Source organism: Pangasianodon hypophthalmus, chromosome 1, assembly GCF_027358585.1.
Source record: "Pangasianodon hypophthalmus isolate fPanHyp1 chromosome 1, fPanHyp1.pri, whole genome shotgun sequence".
Classification (NCBI taxonomy): domain Eukaryota; kingdom Metazoa; phylum Chordata; class Actinopteri; order Siluriformes; family Pangasiidae; genus Pangasianodon; species Pangasianodon hypophthalmus.
Window position 1 is genome coordinate 1,654,127 of NC_069710.1, and position 14,224 is coordinate 1,668,350.

Sequence of the window (14,224 nt, forward strand, 5' to 3'; positions counted from 1 at the left end):
TCTACTTATAATGGTAATGGAGAAAAGGCATGTTGTTTAGGGGGAGTAGAGAAGACCAGACAGATAGAGCACTCATATGTAAAAGGGAAACCATTATACACGTCAGATTTATGCCACAGAAAAGAAGGTAAAAATAACAGCTCTAAAGTAATAGGATTTCAATAAGGTCAGAAGTTACTCCTAAGACAAAGAGCAAGGGTGTTTTCACGCTTGGTCCATTTCAGTGCTCCAAGTGGTCTCCGGTCCATGACTCAGCATTTTTGTGTATAAGTGAACACAACAAAGGAACTCAGACCCGTCTTAAGTGGCCCACAAGCGAACCGTGCTCAGACAATCGTCAGGGTTTTTGATCTAAGTTCGGTTTGTTTCAAGATTCAAGATTCAAAGAACTTTATTAATTCCAGGGGGAAATTGTTTTGCAATGTTACAATTGCTCTCAAAAAGAAAGAAAGAAAATAAAATAAATATGACTGGTTCATTTGTTGGTCCACTTGATTTGTGCATTGTGAAAACAAAGTGGTCTCAGTATGCTTCATCTTTTACTTTGTAGATAAAGAACTTGAGAGTTGCTGTATATACATAGATCCAGTTTTATGTCACCTAACAGAAAAACAACTCCAATAGCTTTCTGTAGAGTCATGTGGTCCCACAACAAGGTCAGCAGTGTTAGGCAGATAGAGCAACTGGCACTAGCAGCTAAGCGATAGAGCGTTAGGCAGCAGTAATAATAGTATTGTGTGTGATAGAAACAGTAGTCACTGAATAATACTATTGGTATACAGTATGTGTGTAATATTTGTAGTGTATGCATGTATTTTGTCTACCCCAACCACTTACATCAGCCAGTACTACAGTCAGTAGCTCTATGGCATAAAGCATGAGTTAATTTTGATGGCTCAGCATAAAAAATGCTTCTGGTATTTCACTTGTTTTTCAGCCTAATCATAGCATTTCACAAATGATAGCATCATGTAAAGCAACCATTTAGAATTACACTACTCAGTGTGACACAGCTATTACACTATGGTAAAAGTGGTCTGAGATCTTATCAATGCTAAAATGTCTAGAAAGAGAACTGAGTCTCCTTTAGAGCCCACTTGTACTGTGAACACCAAAAGTATGGCCAGGTAGTATGGTTCATTTAAGACGAACTACATGTGAAAACACTCCAAATGACCCATGGCAGAATAGCACAGCAACAGCTCTCACGGCTAAAGCTCCCTCGTCACAAAGAATCAGCATCGAGAAAATCACATTACACTACAGAAGAGCCTTTAGTAAATTTATACTCACCAGCCGCTTTATTAGGAACACCTGTACACCTGTTCATTCATGCAATCAGCCAATCATGTGGCAGCAGCACAACATGTACAATCCTGCAGATACAGGTCAAGAGCTTCAGGTAATGTTCACATCAAATATCAAAATGGGGAAAATGAGATCTCAGTAATTTGACTGTGGCACAGTTGGTGGTGCCAGACAGGCTGTTTTGAGTATTTCAGAATCTTCACACACAACAGTCTCTAGAGTATCCACAGAATAGTGTGAAACACACATCCATCAAAAAGCATACTTTGTGGATCAGAGAGGTCAGAGGAGAACAGCCAGATTGGTTTAAACTGACAAGAAGATTACGGTAACTCAAATAAGCACTCTTTACAACTGCAGTGAGCAGAACAGCATCTCAGAAAGCTTCGAACCTTGAGGTAGATGGACTATAAGAGCAGAAGACCAGCAGAATAACTGCTAGCCAAGAACAGGAATCTGAGTTGAAGACCAGAAAAATGAAGCCTGGTCTGATGAATCTTGATTTCTGCTGTGACGTGCAGATGGTACGGTCAGAATGTGGTATCAACAGAATAAATCTATGGACTCGAACAGTGTCAAAAGTTCAAGGTTGAAGTTGAAGGTGTAATGGTGATCACGTGCATCCCTTTATGGCCACAATTTGTGCTCCATGTCATGACGAATTGAGGCTGTTTATAAGCAAAGGGAGGTTCCACCTAGTATTAGTATGATGTTCCTAATGAAGCCAATGCCTCAGAATGTCTAAATATTATGTCAACACTATCACTTTTAATAGATATAACTCACTTATAAAGAAAAACAGTTGTTCCTATATTAAAGATGAAATCACATCTACAGTGCATGCATGTTATGTTCATATGATTCAGTTTCCAATTGAATTTTGCGCAAGACTTAGAAGCATTGTTTACCCAAAAAAGACAGGGCACCTGACCTTATCATGTTCATATGTGTATTTCCTTCCCAATATCAGATTTCTGCTGTGCAGCTGATTCTAAAGAATGACTCAGTGTTTTGCTGTATATTGTACTCTTTGTGTTGTGGCTGTATTTTCCACACCTGTAGGCTACTTTGGATAAAAGGCATTGCTAAATTTAAAAAAATTGTAAATGTATAAGGTGCCCTAGTATGGTGTAGTATGTCCCAGAAAACAAAACAGTTGAAGAAATGCAGTGGATCACAGGAATCGTGTTCTCTGGCCACCAGGATTCAATTTCTTCAATGAATGCAGAAACCGCTGGCTTTTCTAATGTCTCACTGCCAAATCTTAAGATGGTGTGCCAAGACTTTTCTCAAACTATACCATGACATGTAAATGAAATGTTTAGGTGAATGCAGTGAATGGTTGTGTCTGACTCACCCAAAGTATTTTCTATAGTTTTAATTTCTTTTTTTAATTGTTTTTGACTGTCGTGGTGTATAGGACATTCTGTCTATCACAACACCACAATTACTTCTTTGACATACGTAGATTTGCTATTTATGATCATTATATCTCTTTAGTTAAATCATGTATAGGTAGGTGAGCCATGGCGCTACATGCACTGTGCTTTACTATGATATGAATTCTTTATAAAAGACTTTTCAGTAGTGCATTAATTTGCCTTAATGCCATAATTTAATTCAGGTTACTTTGTTCAAATATGTTAAGAAGCTTTGTGAAATCAAGAAGCTTTTTAACACTTATTGTACTCATCATATACAAACATTTTTGACATTTCTTAATTAAACCTGCTTGTTAATGTAGCAAAAGATGAGAACCACAGCTGCAGAAGACACAGGACCAGAATTATCCCAGTCTTTATTAAAATGGTTGAAGTAAAAGCCAGCTAAAGTTTTAATAATCAATAATATTCTTAATGTTTGGCGATTTTTCTGGAATTTTTCAGGGGTAATTAACTTCAGGTTCCCAACCCTGTCCTGCACATTTTTGTATTTTCTCTGCTCTAACTCAACCAGTCAAACATATGAAGGGCCATTAATTAGCTGATTAGCTGACTGAGATATGTTGGGAGCAGGGAAAACACTAAAATATGCAGGACACAGAGTACTCCAAGACCTATGACCTAAGCAAATACATCAGCAATGTAAGGTTTGGGTTTATGACATGACTACGTTATTACAGGGTTTTAAGAATATCCTCCTCCTTATTGTCAAATTGTATTGCAGCAACTTTCATAGCCACTCAAAGCTTAAATTATTCCCATCCTGCTTCAATCATCTGCACAACTTCTCTCTAGCTTTGTTTGCTACATTGGTTTTTATTAAAAAGTAGAAAAGCAGACACAGACAAAAGATAGAATGTGGAATAAATACCATTTAGACATTCCTCTACTGAAAGTCAGACTGGAACCGGGGAAAGAACCAGCATGGTCTGTTTGTTAGGCTCGAGTAGAAGACTTTACAGAGAAGATATTTATCAAGTACACACTAGAGTCATTAAAAAAAAAAGGTACAGCTTGTTTTTGTTGCTCTTTCACTCATCACTTCACCAAAGTCTTAATGAGATGAATTATGTTCACTGGAGCATGGAAATCACTCAGCAGTGCAGGACATGAGACGTTAGGCCTGAGATTTGGACACGCTACTCTGGACAAGACAGAACAATCAGGGCATTTGTTTAAAGTGAAGGATAAATGTGCCATCTAGTGTTGACAAACCAGATCAAAGAGTGTCACAAGTGATGACTGAACATCAAATTCTTTATAAAACTGCACAAACTGTATCTGATACTGATTTTTTTTTTTTTAAAGCAAAGTGTTGTCACAACAAATATGAACTTTGTTTACTTTATTACTGTTTACTGCCCTTTATAGTATTTTTTTATATAGAAATGTTTCATTTCTTTATTTTTGAAGGCCTCTTTACTTAACAGCATTTCTTTGCATGTGCCTAAGACTTTTGCACAGTACTGTATATAGTAATGGAACAATCACTTTTACAGTATTGGCTATGCACACTTGTGTAATTACTTCTCAACTGACATGGTATTAAAGAATAAGAATAATAATAATAATAATAATAATAATAATAATAATAATAATAAGAGACTAGCCTAAAAAAATACAATAGAACACACATTCCCACAGTCCCAATGTCAGTCAAGTGTTAGCTTCTCAAAACTTACAGTAATGGTTTGTTGTTTGATGTCAACAAGCTCACAGGACAACTCACATTTGGACAGGTTTCACATCTGAACGCATTCAAACCACACAGCTGTCTTCTTCTGTTCATTGCTGTCAGTCTCTCCTGCAGTTATTCCCTCATTATACGGTGAATTCCAACAAAGATTCTTTAACTGTTTTAAAGATAACACTTATCTCAGCTCATTTCTGATGCCTAACATTATACATTATTTGCCTGCCTCTCGTTAATTCAACATTTTATTTCCATTCTTCTTTCTAACCTATCCCTGAATGTAATACTTCCGGTTTAAGTATAGCAAAAAGTCTATGAACCAACATTACTTTTTAACCGATATTAGTCATACTAACAAAAATATACAAATTTTGTCAACCAAGAAAAAAAAAAATCTTTAGCCAATGGTGCTCAAACTTGTCTGCATGTCTTCAGAGTATACATACCTAAATATTTAATGAATATTTTGTTTACACGTAGAATGAACAGTACGGTAAAACATTACCAAACACACACACTGCTAGTATAATTTAACTTTCACTTTGCTTTTAAATGAAGTCTACATTTTCTAGGACAGTTTCACTACATCTGTGTACAATCAATACGTTGTACTGTGCAGCACAAAACAAAAATAGTTCACTCCTGACTTAGATTTTTTTTTTTTTAAAGATATTAAGACCAAGAACACTGTTTGCAAAGTGAATGTCGCTTCCTCAGCCTGCTGCTTTAGCCCAACCACCATGCTGCAAAGTTTTGCTTCATTAATATATCCTTCTAAATAAAGGTCTCATCCCATTCCACTTTCTCTTACTGATGCTAATATTGAAGGAGCTCCCATCCATTTGTGGAACTACTCCAGTGCTGATGTTTTGAAGGTTTGAAGACCACTTCCTAGTCATTTCATTCCAGAGCTTAAATAACTGACCAACAAATTACCATCAACACACAAATAAGTAGTCTTTTCCACTCTCATGATACATACTTTTACACTCATTCACTCATGAAGTAATCATTTACAAATTAAACTTGATTATGTATCCCTTTCTGTATTTCATAGCTCATAACGGTTACATATTTGAGGCCTCTTTGGGCTGCACATGTCAGGAGACTTTTTCCTTACACAACTCTGATCTTTAAACAAAAGTTACTGCTATGAATACAAGTCAATGGGTAAATCTTAAGTATGGCTCAAGGCTTAGTGCAACACCAAACACAGCTGTGCGCAGTGTGGAGAGAACAGGAAATGACCCTTTCTTGTCAAATGTGTATTGTGCTTCCTATTATTCCCACTCTGCAGATGAAACAGAGAACCATAATTAATCCTAAATCAATCTTCTGTTTACAAATTTGCTCATTAAATCTTAGGTCCAAAGGGCATTTTTCACTGTTTAGAGACCTGAGGACGACCTGAGTGAATTGCCATCTGTTAACCCTATTCTGAGTGAAATGAATAAATGAGGGTTAGGTGCTATGTCTTGTCTGCTGGGGCTGGTGCTTCTGTACTCAGGTGAGCGGGAGAAAGCCCATGTCAGAAGCATCACTGAGAATGAGAGAACTATGGCTAACAGAATAGAGTGAAAGATGGAAGCTAAGTGCCTGAGCATCCAGTGTGGCCTTTTTGCTCATTTGCTGAGGGCAAGTCTTGTCCGTCAGATGGTGTTTCTGTTTTCCAAAGCAGCTGGTAGAAGTCCTACCAGATGGAGACTTGAGAGTGCTTGAGACTGTAGTTAGCAGATTCTCCTGGGTCACTGGAGTGGTCTTGGGTGTGGCTGAGCTGCAGCTGCTCTTGACCACTGAGGAGTGAGAAACTGACTCCAAAAGCTCCTTGGCACCCTGTGTGCACTGCATTGCACAGCAAAGAAAGGTGGAAGAGGGAGGGAGAAAAAAGTGAAAACAGATTTGTCTTCTTTTTTTATTTTGTTCAACAATAAAACATGCACTAAAAAACTGGAAAAGACATCATGGTCAGGATGAGGCATTATAGCAGATTAGTTTCATTCTTGAGCACAGAACGAAAGAGTGCATCTTTGCAGAGCGAACAGTTTCCCTAGGGTCACTAAGGGATGAAAAGATGACCTAGTTTACATCAGCAGACGCAACCAACATACGAGGGCATGAAGGAAAGAAATACAAGTGTATGAAAGTGAGCTTCAAACTGTGAAACCCAAGTGGCCCTGCCAATAGAAAAAGAGAGAACACTGAGCAAAGTTACAGAATGCAAGTACTTGGGGGAAAAAAGTATTATGAAACTGGGTGTGCCTGTGAGAGTATCAGATGAAGAAAAAAGCACGGGTAGCAGTGCAGAGACAGAACAGACGAAAACAAGCCGGTCCCTATTGGATGATCCTACTTGCAATTTCATTTTTATGTAGGCGTAAGCAATGTGAAATACATTTAGTTCCTGAAAAGTCACTGCATTGAACACATACAATTTTGACAGAAGCAGCACGAAATATATACGTTTTTTTTTACAAGTTAAGGATGGAGATTCAGAGTTAGTGCACAGACAGCTACACATGAAGAGAAGGGAGCGGATGCTGTAATGAGTTTCAAACTTAGGAAATGATGGTTAGGTCATGAAGGAAGATGATGGTGACAGTTGCATGCAGAAATGCTCATAACACAATCTTACCAGCCAAACTCAGATCTGCCAGCCATCAGGCAGTGCATGAGACAGCAAATTCCTGACAGTTCCCTTCCTGTTGAAATCAGCTCATTACATTACAAATTGCAGGGCATAAAATCTAATCAGGATGTCCCAAAACTGAAAGGCACATTTTTTGGTACTGTGGTAATTGTACAAGTAGTACAAGAGCTCCAAAAAAAAAAAAAAAAAAAGTACCTATTTTGAAACAACAGAACAGACATGTAATTTGGAGGAGTTGAAAAGATATTAAATGGAAACCACAACACAGAAGTCTTAAACTGAACTGGACTTTATAGATAAAATCTAAAATTAAAGAGGACATAACTGTCCTGAAGGATGTAAAAGTCATTTACTTTGCACAAAAGGAAGTTAAATTTACTGAACAGTGTCAGTCACATGAGCCAAAACATTAGCAATGGACATATCACATATACAGCATCCACAATTACATTAAATTCAGTTTTGTGGGGGAAAAAAATCCTTAAAGGTTAGTGGACAGCTGTTCTTAAGTTGCTTATGATAAGCTGCTACTAAATCACAAGTACAGTTACTTGATTACACATAACGTCCGATGTGAGTCACAGCATAATCGTTTCCTGAAAGAAGACGTGTAACTATAAGATTTTTTTTTTTTTTCTTAGGTTCTGACAAGCACCATATATGATAGGTGTGTCCTTGTGACCCTTGATTTATTATTATACTGTGAACTGTTAAAGAGTTGAGATTTCGGTGCAATTATTCTAATGCATGTAAAAGAAAAAAAATTTAAAAAAAGGACTTAAGTGTTGCCTTTTCAGTTAATAATACCCAATATATTCTTTTTTTTTTTTCTAAACCTGTACTAGATAATCCAAAAACATTACTGATTACCTCTTTAGTCACGTGATTTGCAATGTACCCAACACTTGTTATTAGGAAGAAGCCGTTTCACGTGCAAGGAGATGACTTGAGTCTAACGTACTGCCACTAGATGACACTCTTACCATGTTGGTGTCGTTCTTTGTCATGAAAGGATGGAGCTCAGTTTCAGAGGTGACTGGTTGAGGGATGACATCTGGAGGTAAAAACCCTCTTCTGTCAATCAAACTGAAACACGGCATCACACACACTGTTATATTAGCATATGACAGACATAAACGATATGAATTGTACTCTAACGGGAAAATATTGGTGGCTTGTGATGGCAATAACGTAACATCTGGTACATTATGTGTTTTGAGACTCTGACCTGGGAGGCATTGGACCACACAGCACCACACAACAGTTAGTGAAGATGCTGTTATAGCTGTAAGGGTTCCCAGATTCTTCTACTCCTCTTTTACTTGACCAAGAGCCCTTAATCTGTGAAGGATTGTCAGAATAAAAATAGTTGCATAACAGAGAAATCTGTTAGACTGCATGCTTCTTACTTCATAAACAGTCCAGTAGAAAGTACTGGACTTTTTTTTTTTTTTTACCAACTATTACAGCATTGGATTTTTGACAACACTTACATCTTCATTAGTTGTGAGGTTGGAAGCCACCAAGTAGGTATGGAAGCCAGACAGACCCAGGATAGACCAGATGGAGAAAAAACAAACAACCAGTTCCACAACATTACCAGAGCCGTTAAGGTTTAGAACTGTAACAGGACATTCACTCCCTACACAAATTACTCTTGCATCCCTGATTATCTAAGCAGAAATTATAATACAGCGCAAACATTAACCATGTAAACAGGTACGCTACGATGCCTGGTTAGTGGTAGTACTGCATCAGGAGGAAGCTATTTATTTATTAACTGTACAGCCCAGAGAAATGACAGAACCAATTAGGGATAAATGGGATTATGATCAGAAGAAGAAGCAGCAGCAGCAGGCTGTGGTCCTGGGGACACGTGAATCACACATGTCCCTAAACGAGGCATTGAGACAGAAAGGATATCTGGCTGGACTCTCCTGTAAGGCTTGTACAAAGCCTTTCCCACCTTGTGATCCTGTAGATAACGAAATTTATTCAGAGTCAAGCACTATTCACACTGAAGACAGTTTAATTAGAGTTGCAGTTTGTTTATTGTAAATATTACCAAAAACATAAAAAGCAGCTACTGTAGTAACATTTGCATGTGTCATGTTTTATGAATAGATACTGCTCTCATCAACACATGCTCCCAAATGCCTTTGTACCTCACGTATGTAAGCATTTGCCTATTCATATCTGGCGGTAGGAGGACAAGCTGAAGGACAGAAAACTACCACCTGCTGGTACTCTGATGTTAGGGCAGGTTTAGAGGTGTGGAATATTGAGAGATAGGAATATTTGTTCAACAACTACTGCTGAGGTTTAAAATAAAAATGATTTATAGCATGAGCTCTATTGCTTAACATGGGTAAGAAATGTGGCTTCCACTCTGACGTAGGTGAGAGAATAAAGCTCATTCCCAAAACAGCTTAATTAACATAGAGACAGTGTATTTTGATATCAACAACGTGTTGATATCAATCTGAACGACACGAATTGAACCAAGTGTAGCATGGGAACGGCAGTGCGACATCCAGAACCATCACTTGAACAAAGAGTATTCAATCCTGATTGCTGGTCAGAAAGACAGACGTATCATCTTGGGTGGTGTTTTTAATTTACACTACGATGAAACCTCATTTACATTGTAAGCGGGAAGATTAGGATGATCAGCGTTCATTCCGACTCCGCTGGATCCAATGTGTTTTTTTTTTATGTACTTTGTTACTGCTGTGCTGTAAATAAACCTTTTCTTCATCAAGATCTTCGACGCCTCTTCAATTTTTACTACACATGCTATTTCTTTTTTTAACCAGCTTTTTATTATTACTTGACAGACTGAGAGTGACAACTGCATTAGATTATTCCAAAAACATTCAAATATAACAACAGTAATATCTGTAAATATCCCAATACTGTAGTACAAACAAAAATTCTTGAATGGTATTTGTTGAGATCGTCTCATGATACACGGTATTTGACTTACGTAAAGTGAGGTGTGTGATCACACAGCCAAAGATGAAGGAAGTAAGAAAGGACAATGAAACGATGAAAGTATAGAAAAAGCGGTAGTTGCGCTTTCCGACACAATTCCCCACCCACGGGCAGTGGTGGTCAAAGCGCTCTGTTTGGGGAACACATGCACAAATCATTGCACTTCAATTAACACCAGACAAACAGCATATACATAAAATACTGGGTAATTGTTCTGTTTGTTTTACTACGCATTTATTAAACGGTTCATTTAAAGTTCATAGTAAAAAATCGTCCATGTTTTTCTATCAGCACTAATAAAACTACAGACTTAAAATAAGAGCCTCACCTACACAGTTGTCACACAGACTACAGTGTGAAGTACGAGGTGGACGGAACATCTTGCAGGTGAAACAGTACTTCAGTTTGACCAGCTGACCGTTTATAAGGATCTCTTTAGTCCGAGGTGGGGGTCGATATGTAGCTGATCCACAATTATCTAAGAATACAAACAGCATATTATAGGAACACATAGAACAGAGAATAAAAAGCCTATAATCAACCTATTTTACATCTAAAACTCGTACACAACTGTTTTTTTACCTATTTGGCGCTCAATGTCAGCAGCCTCCTCTGGTAAAGCCCTGGGTAAGATCCCGGGGTCTGTAAAACTGGTGCGAAGAAGGGTGACGATCACAAAGAGAAAAAGCACTCCAGCAATCACTGGGATGCAGACGGTGAGGTGAGCCACCAGAAAAGGGCAACTGTAGGGAAAGAAATGGCAAAACTGTGATTGCTTAACTTAACTTAATATAAATGAAAGGTTGCTGAACAAACTGCTGGAAATATTAACCACCACAGCATCATGGCAAAGCAGGTTCTTTCCCAGGCTTTGCTTGCTTTTTTGATGGTTGTTCTGAAGTTGTCTATGATAAGCTACTAAGTTACCTTGAAATAACAACAATGAATTAACGAAATAAACAAATCACACATCATGCAAACGTTTTTACAGCATTTGTGAATCATATACAGTCCCCTCCAAAAGTATTGGAACGGCAAGGCCAATTCTTTTGTTTTTGCTATACACTGAAGAGATCTGGGTTTGAGATCAAAAGATGAATATGAGATGATAGATCAGAATTTTAGCTTTCATTTCCTGATATTTACAACTAGATATGTTAAATAACTTTGCATGGCTTGGGCTTGCATGACTGCTTCTGGCACTAATTGATGATGGAACTCATGAGGGTGGCAGCAGAATGAATTCAGAAGCTACAGAAACATTCTGTCTGCCAATTTACAGAGAAATGCATCCAATCTAAATGGGAGTAACTTCATCATGCCGCAAGATAATGACCCAAAACACACTGCAACACAACAAAGGACTTCATCAGGGAAAAAAGTGGAAGGTTTTAGACTGGCCTCTGACCTTAACCCAACTGAGCAGCATTTCACCTTCTGAAGAGGAGACTGAAACTCCCCCAAAACAAACAGCATCTGAAAGAAGCTGTGATTCAAGCCTGGAAAAGCATCACAAAAGAAGAATGCAACTGTTCAGTGATGTCAGTGGGTCAGCGGCTTGATGCAGTTATTGCAAGCAAGGAATATGCAACCAAATATTAAGTGTTATTTACTTTAAAACTATCTGTTCCTATACTTTTGCTCACCAAAAAATCGAGTGCCATGTTCTAAGTTGTTTAACATATCTACTGTAAATATCAGGAAATGAAAGCTAAAATTCTGATCTATCATCTCATATTCATCTTTTGATCTCAAACCCAAATGTCTTCAGTGTATAGCAAAAACAAGAGAACTGACCATGCCGTTCCAATACTTTTGGAGGGGACAGTTCTTCTGGAGACTTTGACTGTCGACTCGCTTCTTATTTCTGCAGCGAAACCCAGCAGCCTTCACTACGTTTTTATCTGAAAAGTGTCTCTTATGGAATCTGCTGCTTTCTTTACTGACATACAAACATTTTTCTGGAACATTTCATTTTGTGCTGGAAAACTAATGTTTGGAATCTAAAATGGTTTTTGTATTGAATCAATAATGTAGACGTCAGAAAATAAACATCTATAACAAAGTTTGTACCCTATAAATAGGGTGCCTAAGACTTTTACAGAGTACTTTATATATTTTTAATTATTAATAGTAAATAACGTACAGGGATTTAAATTTAAATATCGGATAATCCGGGTAAATGTGTGCAGTTGAATAGGGCTCCGTTTTCTTATAGTTAAACATCGACACAAAATTGCAATCTTTTATTTCAAACCGGCATTAAAGATGAAGCAGGACATCAGGAGTACTGATACATATAGCAGTAAATAGTGAAATAAATGTGAATACCCAAAGCACTTCATTACTCACTCGAATGTAAAGAATAAGGTGGTGGTGAGGACGATCAGGCTGAGGGTCAGAGGCAGGACGCCGCACTGCCGTGCCACGATGATGCGTCCATTACAGTAAAAGCGGTTTTTCCCAGGAAACACTTCCCACTTTCTCCTCGGGTGAGGAAGCTCTTTTCTCGGATGTGGCAGCGTGGACGCCGGTGTGGACGCCGGGGTCCCGAGTGCTCTGGGATCGATTTGTTGGTATTCACAGTTTTTCATTGTAAGCGATTATGAATTCACAGGACGTACAGGTAACAATTTTCACAACCAGAATAGTTAATTTGTCTATGAATACAGGTTAATGAAGCAGCAGAGCTCGGGTACAATCCCACAGCTGGCAAAAATACAGCAGAGACTCACTAATCAGATTCTCCAGAACACCCTGAACCCTGGGTTCACCTGTAGTGAACATACCGCACACCTGTCCTCACTTGGACTCACCTGTCCTCACCTGGACTCACCTGTCCTCACTTGGACTCACCTGTCCTCACCTGGACTCACCTGTCCTCACTTGGACTCACCTGTCCTCACTTGGACTCATCTGTCCTCACCTGTCCTCAACTGTAGTCACCTGTCCTCACTTGTCCTCAACTGTAGTCACCTGTCCTCACCGTTACCGACAGGTACAGCTGACAATGTAGCAAATCCTCCCTGGTGTTTAATGAAATTCAAATAATATTCGTCACTTATACAGAATTTCCTTTAACTAACCGAGTGACACGGCACACTGTGATATTATTCAACAAAGGACAGACTGAAGTGCATCAGTAAACAATGTAAACAACAATACTAGTAAACAATACTAAGACTGTCTAGCCGATTAGCTACTATATTAATACTATGCTACACATCTGTATGGCGGTATTTAATGCTATAGCTATAGTAGGTCATGCTGATTAACTTCTGACACCTCACATTGCCTGTTCCAGTTAAACACATGCTGCGTTTATTGTTAAAACAAAACCAGAAAGCCTCCAGCTAGCAAACCAGATAACTAGCTGAACACATAGCCATGCTAGGCTAAGCTAAGCTAAGCTAATCTAAGCTAAGTCTAAGAGCAGCCGAGCTCATTCAGACGCTGCCAGGAGACGGTGAAAACATTTCAGGATCCGATAAAGAGCCGCTGCAGTACAGATGGAAACACACCGACTGTAAATACACTGATACGCTTTAAATTGATTGTAAAACAAATCCTTGTTTTTGACACAAGCTTGGTTAACTTCCTGAACGACGCATCTGATTGGCCAGGAGCCCAAAAATAAAACCCGCCCCCACGTTTCTGACCAATGAGGTGATGGCTCCGGGATCTTCGTCACAACTGTGCGCCGCCACAAAGTCAAACCACTTTCAATTCAAAACCTGACGGAATAAAACTAACAGCATGCAGACTAGAGACTATTTTAGAAATAAGGTTTATTTGGCATTACATTTGACCTTGCACATATTGTTTCATGTTTAATTACTTTGCATTGGCCCAGAAGTAATTACTCACTTTTATTTGTATTCATTCTCAAACCACGTCTCAAAATACATATAATTTCTTCTATATTTCTGTAATTGAAATGAGATAACTTGTGTTTATTCCAAAAACAGGCCAAGATGCCAACATGCTTGAAGCTTGAAGCTTGAGTAATGTGCAGTTTTTAAAAAGGTCAGTTTATTACCATCAGATGGCGCCACAACTCAGGTCTAGCTAATAAAATGATTGTTTACCAAATGAAAGATGAAGTTCATGTGCACATAAAAATCTGCTTCCAGAAACAGA

The 14,224-nt window shown here is 38.3% G+C and overlaps 1 protein-coding gene across 3 annotated transcripts; it reads right to left on the reverse strand.

Annotated features, from left to right (window-relative positions):
* Nucleotides 1–3,546: 3,546 nt before the first annotated feature.
* Nucleotides 3,547–13,725, reverse strand: zdhhc18a (zinc finger DHHC-type palmitoyltransferase 18a). Of its 3 annotated transcripts, none has more exons than XM_053235063.1 (10): nt 12,971–13,725; nt 12,437–12,940; nt 10,667–10,827; nt 10,413–10,562; nt 10,077–10,214; nt 9,014–9,065; nt 8,584–8,686; nt 8,319–8,431; nt 8,074–8,176; nt 3,547–6,285 (listed from the first exon to the last, which is right to left on the reverse strand). In XM_053235063.1, exons 2-10 carry the CDS (start codon nt 12,676–12,678, stop codon nt 5,947–5,949), a joined length of 1,401 nt encoding a protein of 466 aa, XP_053091038.1. In that variant the 5' UTR covers nt 12,679–12,940; nt 12,971–13,725; the 3' UTR covers nt 3,547–5,946. The 3 variants fall into 3 exon arrangements, with proteins under 3 accessions (XP_053091038.1, XP_053091035.1, XP_026769495.1); XM_026913694.3 differs by adding an exon at nt 7,076–7,142 and having other exon boundaries at nt 6,147–6,285; nt 12,437–13,725; XM_053235060.1 differs by having other exon boundaries at nt 12,437–13,725.
* Between the last annotated feature and the right edge of the window lie 499 nt (nt 13,726–14,224).

What these genes read in the sequence shown, in the direction of transcription:
- zdhhc18a (XM_053235063.1), bottom strand. Translation starts at nt 12,678, where the DNA reads ATGAAAAACTGTGAATACCAACAAATCGATCCCAGAGCACTCGGGACC. An exon ending in TCTGTGTGACAACTGTGTAG is followed by an intron (nt 10,215 to 10,412) that starts GTGAGGCTCTTA and finishes TTCCCCAAACAG; the next exon opens with AGCGCTTTGACCACCACTGC. An exon ending in ACCTCACAACTAATGAAGAT is followed by an intron (nt 8,432 to 8,583) that starts GTAAGTGTTGTC and finishes AATCCTTCACAG; the next exon opens with ATTAAGGGCTCTTGGTCAAG.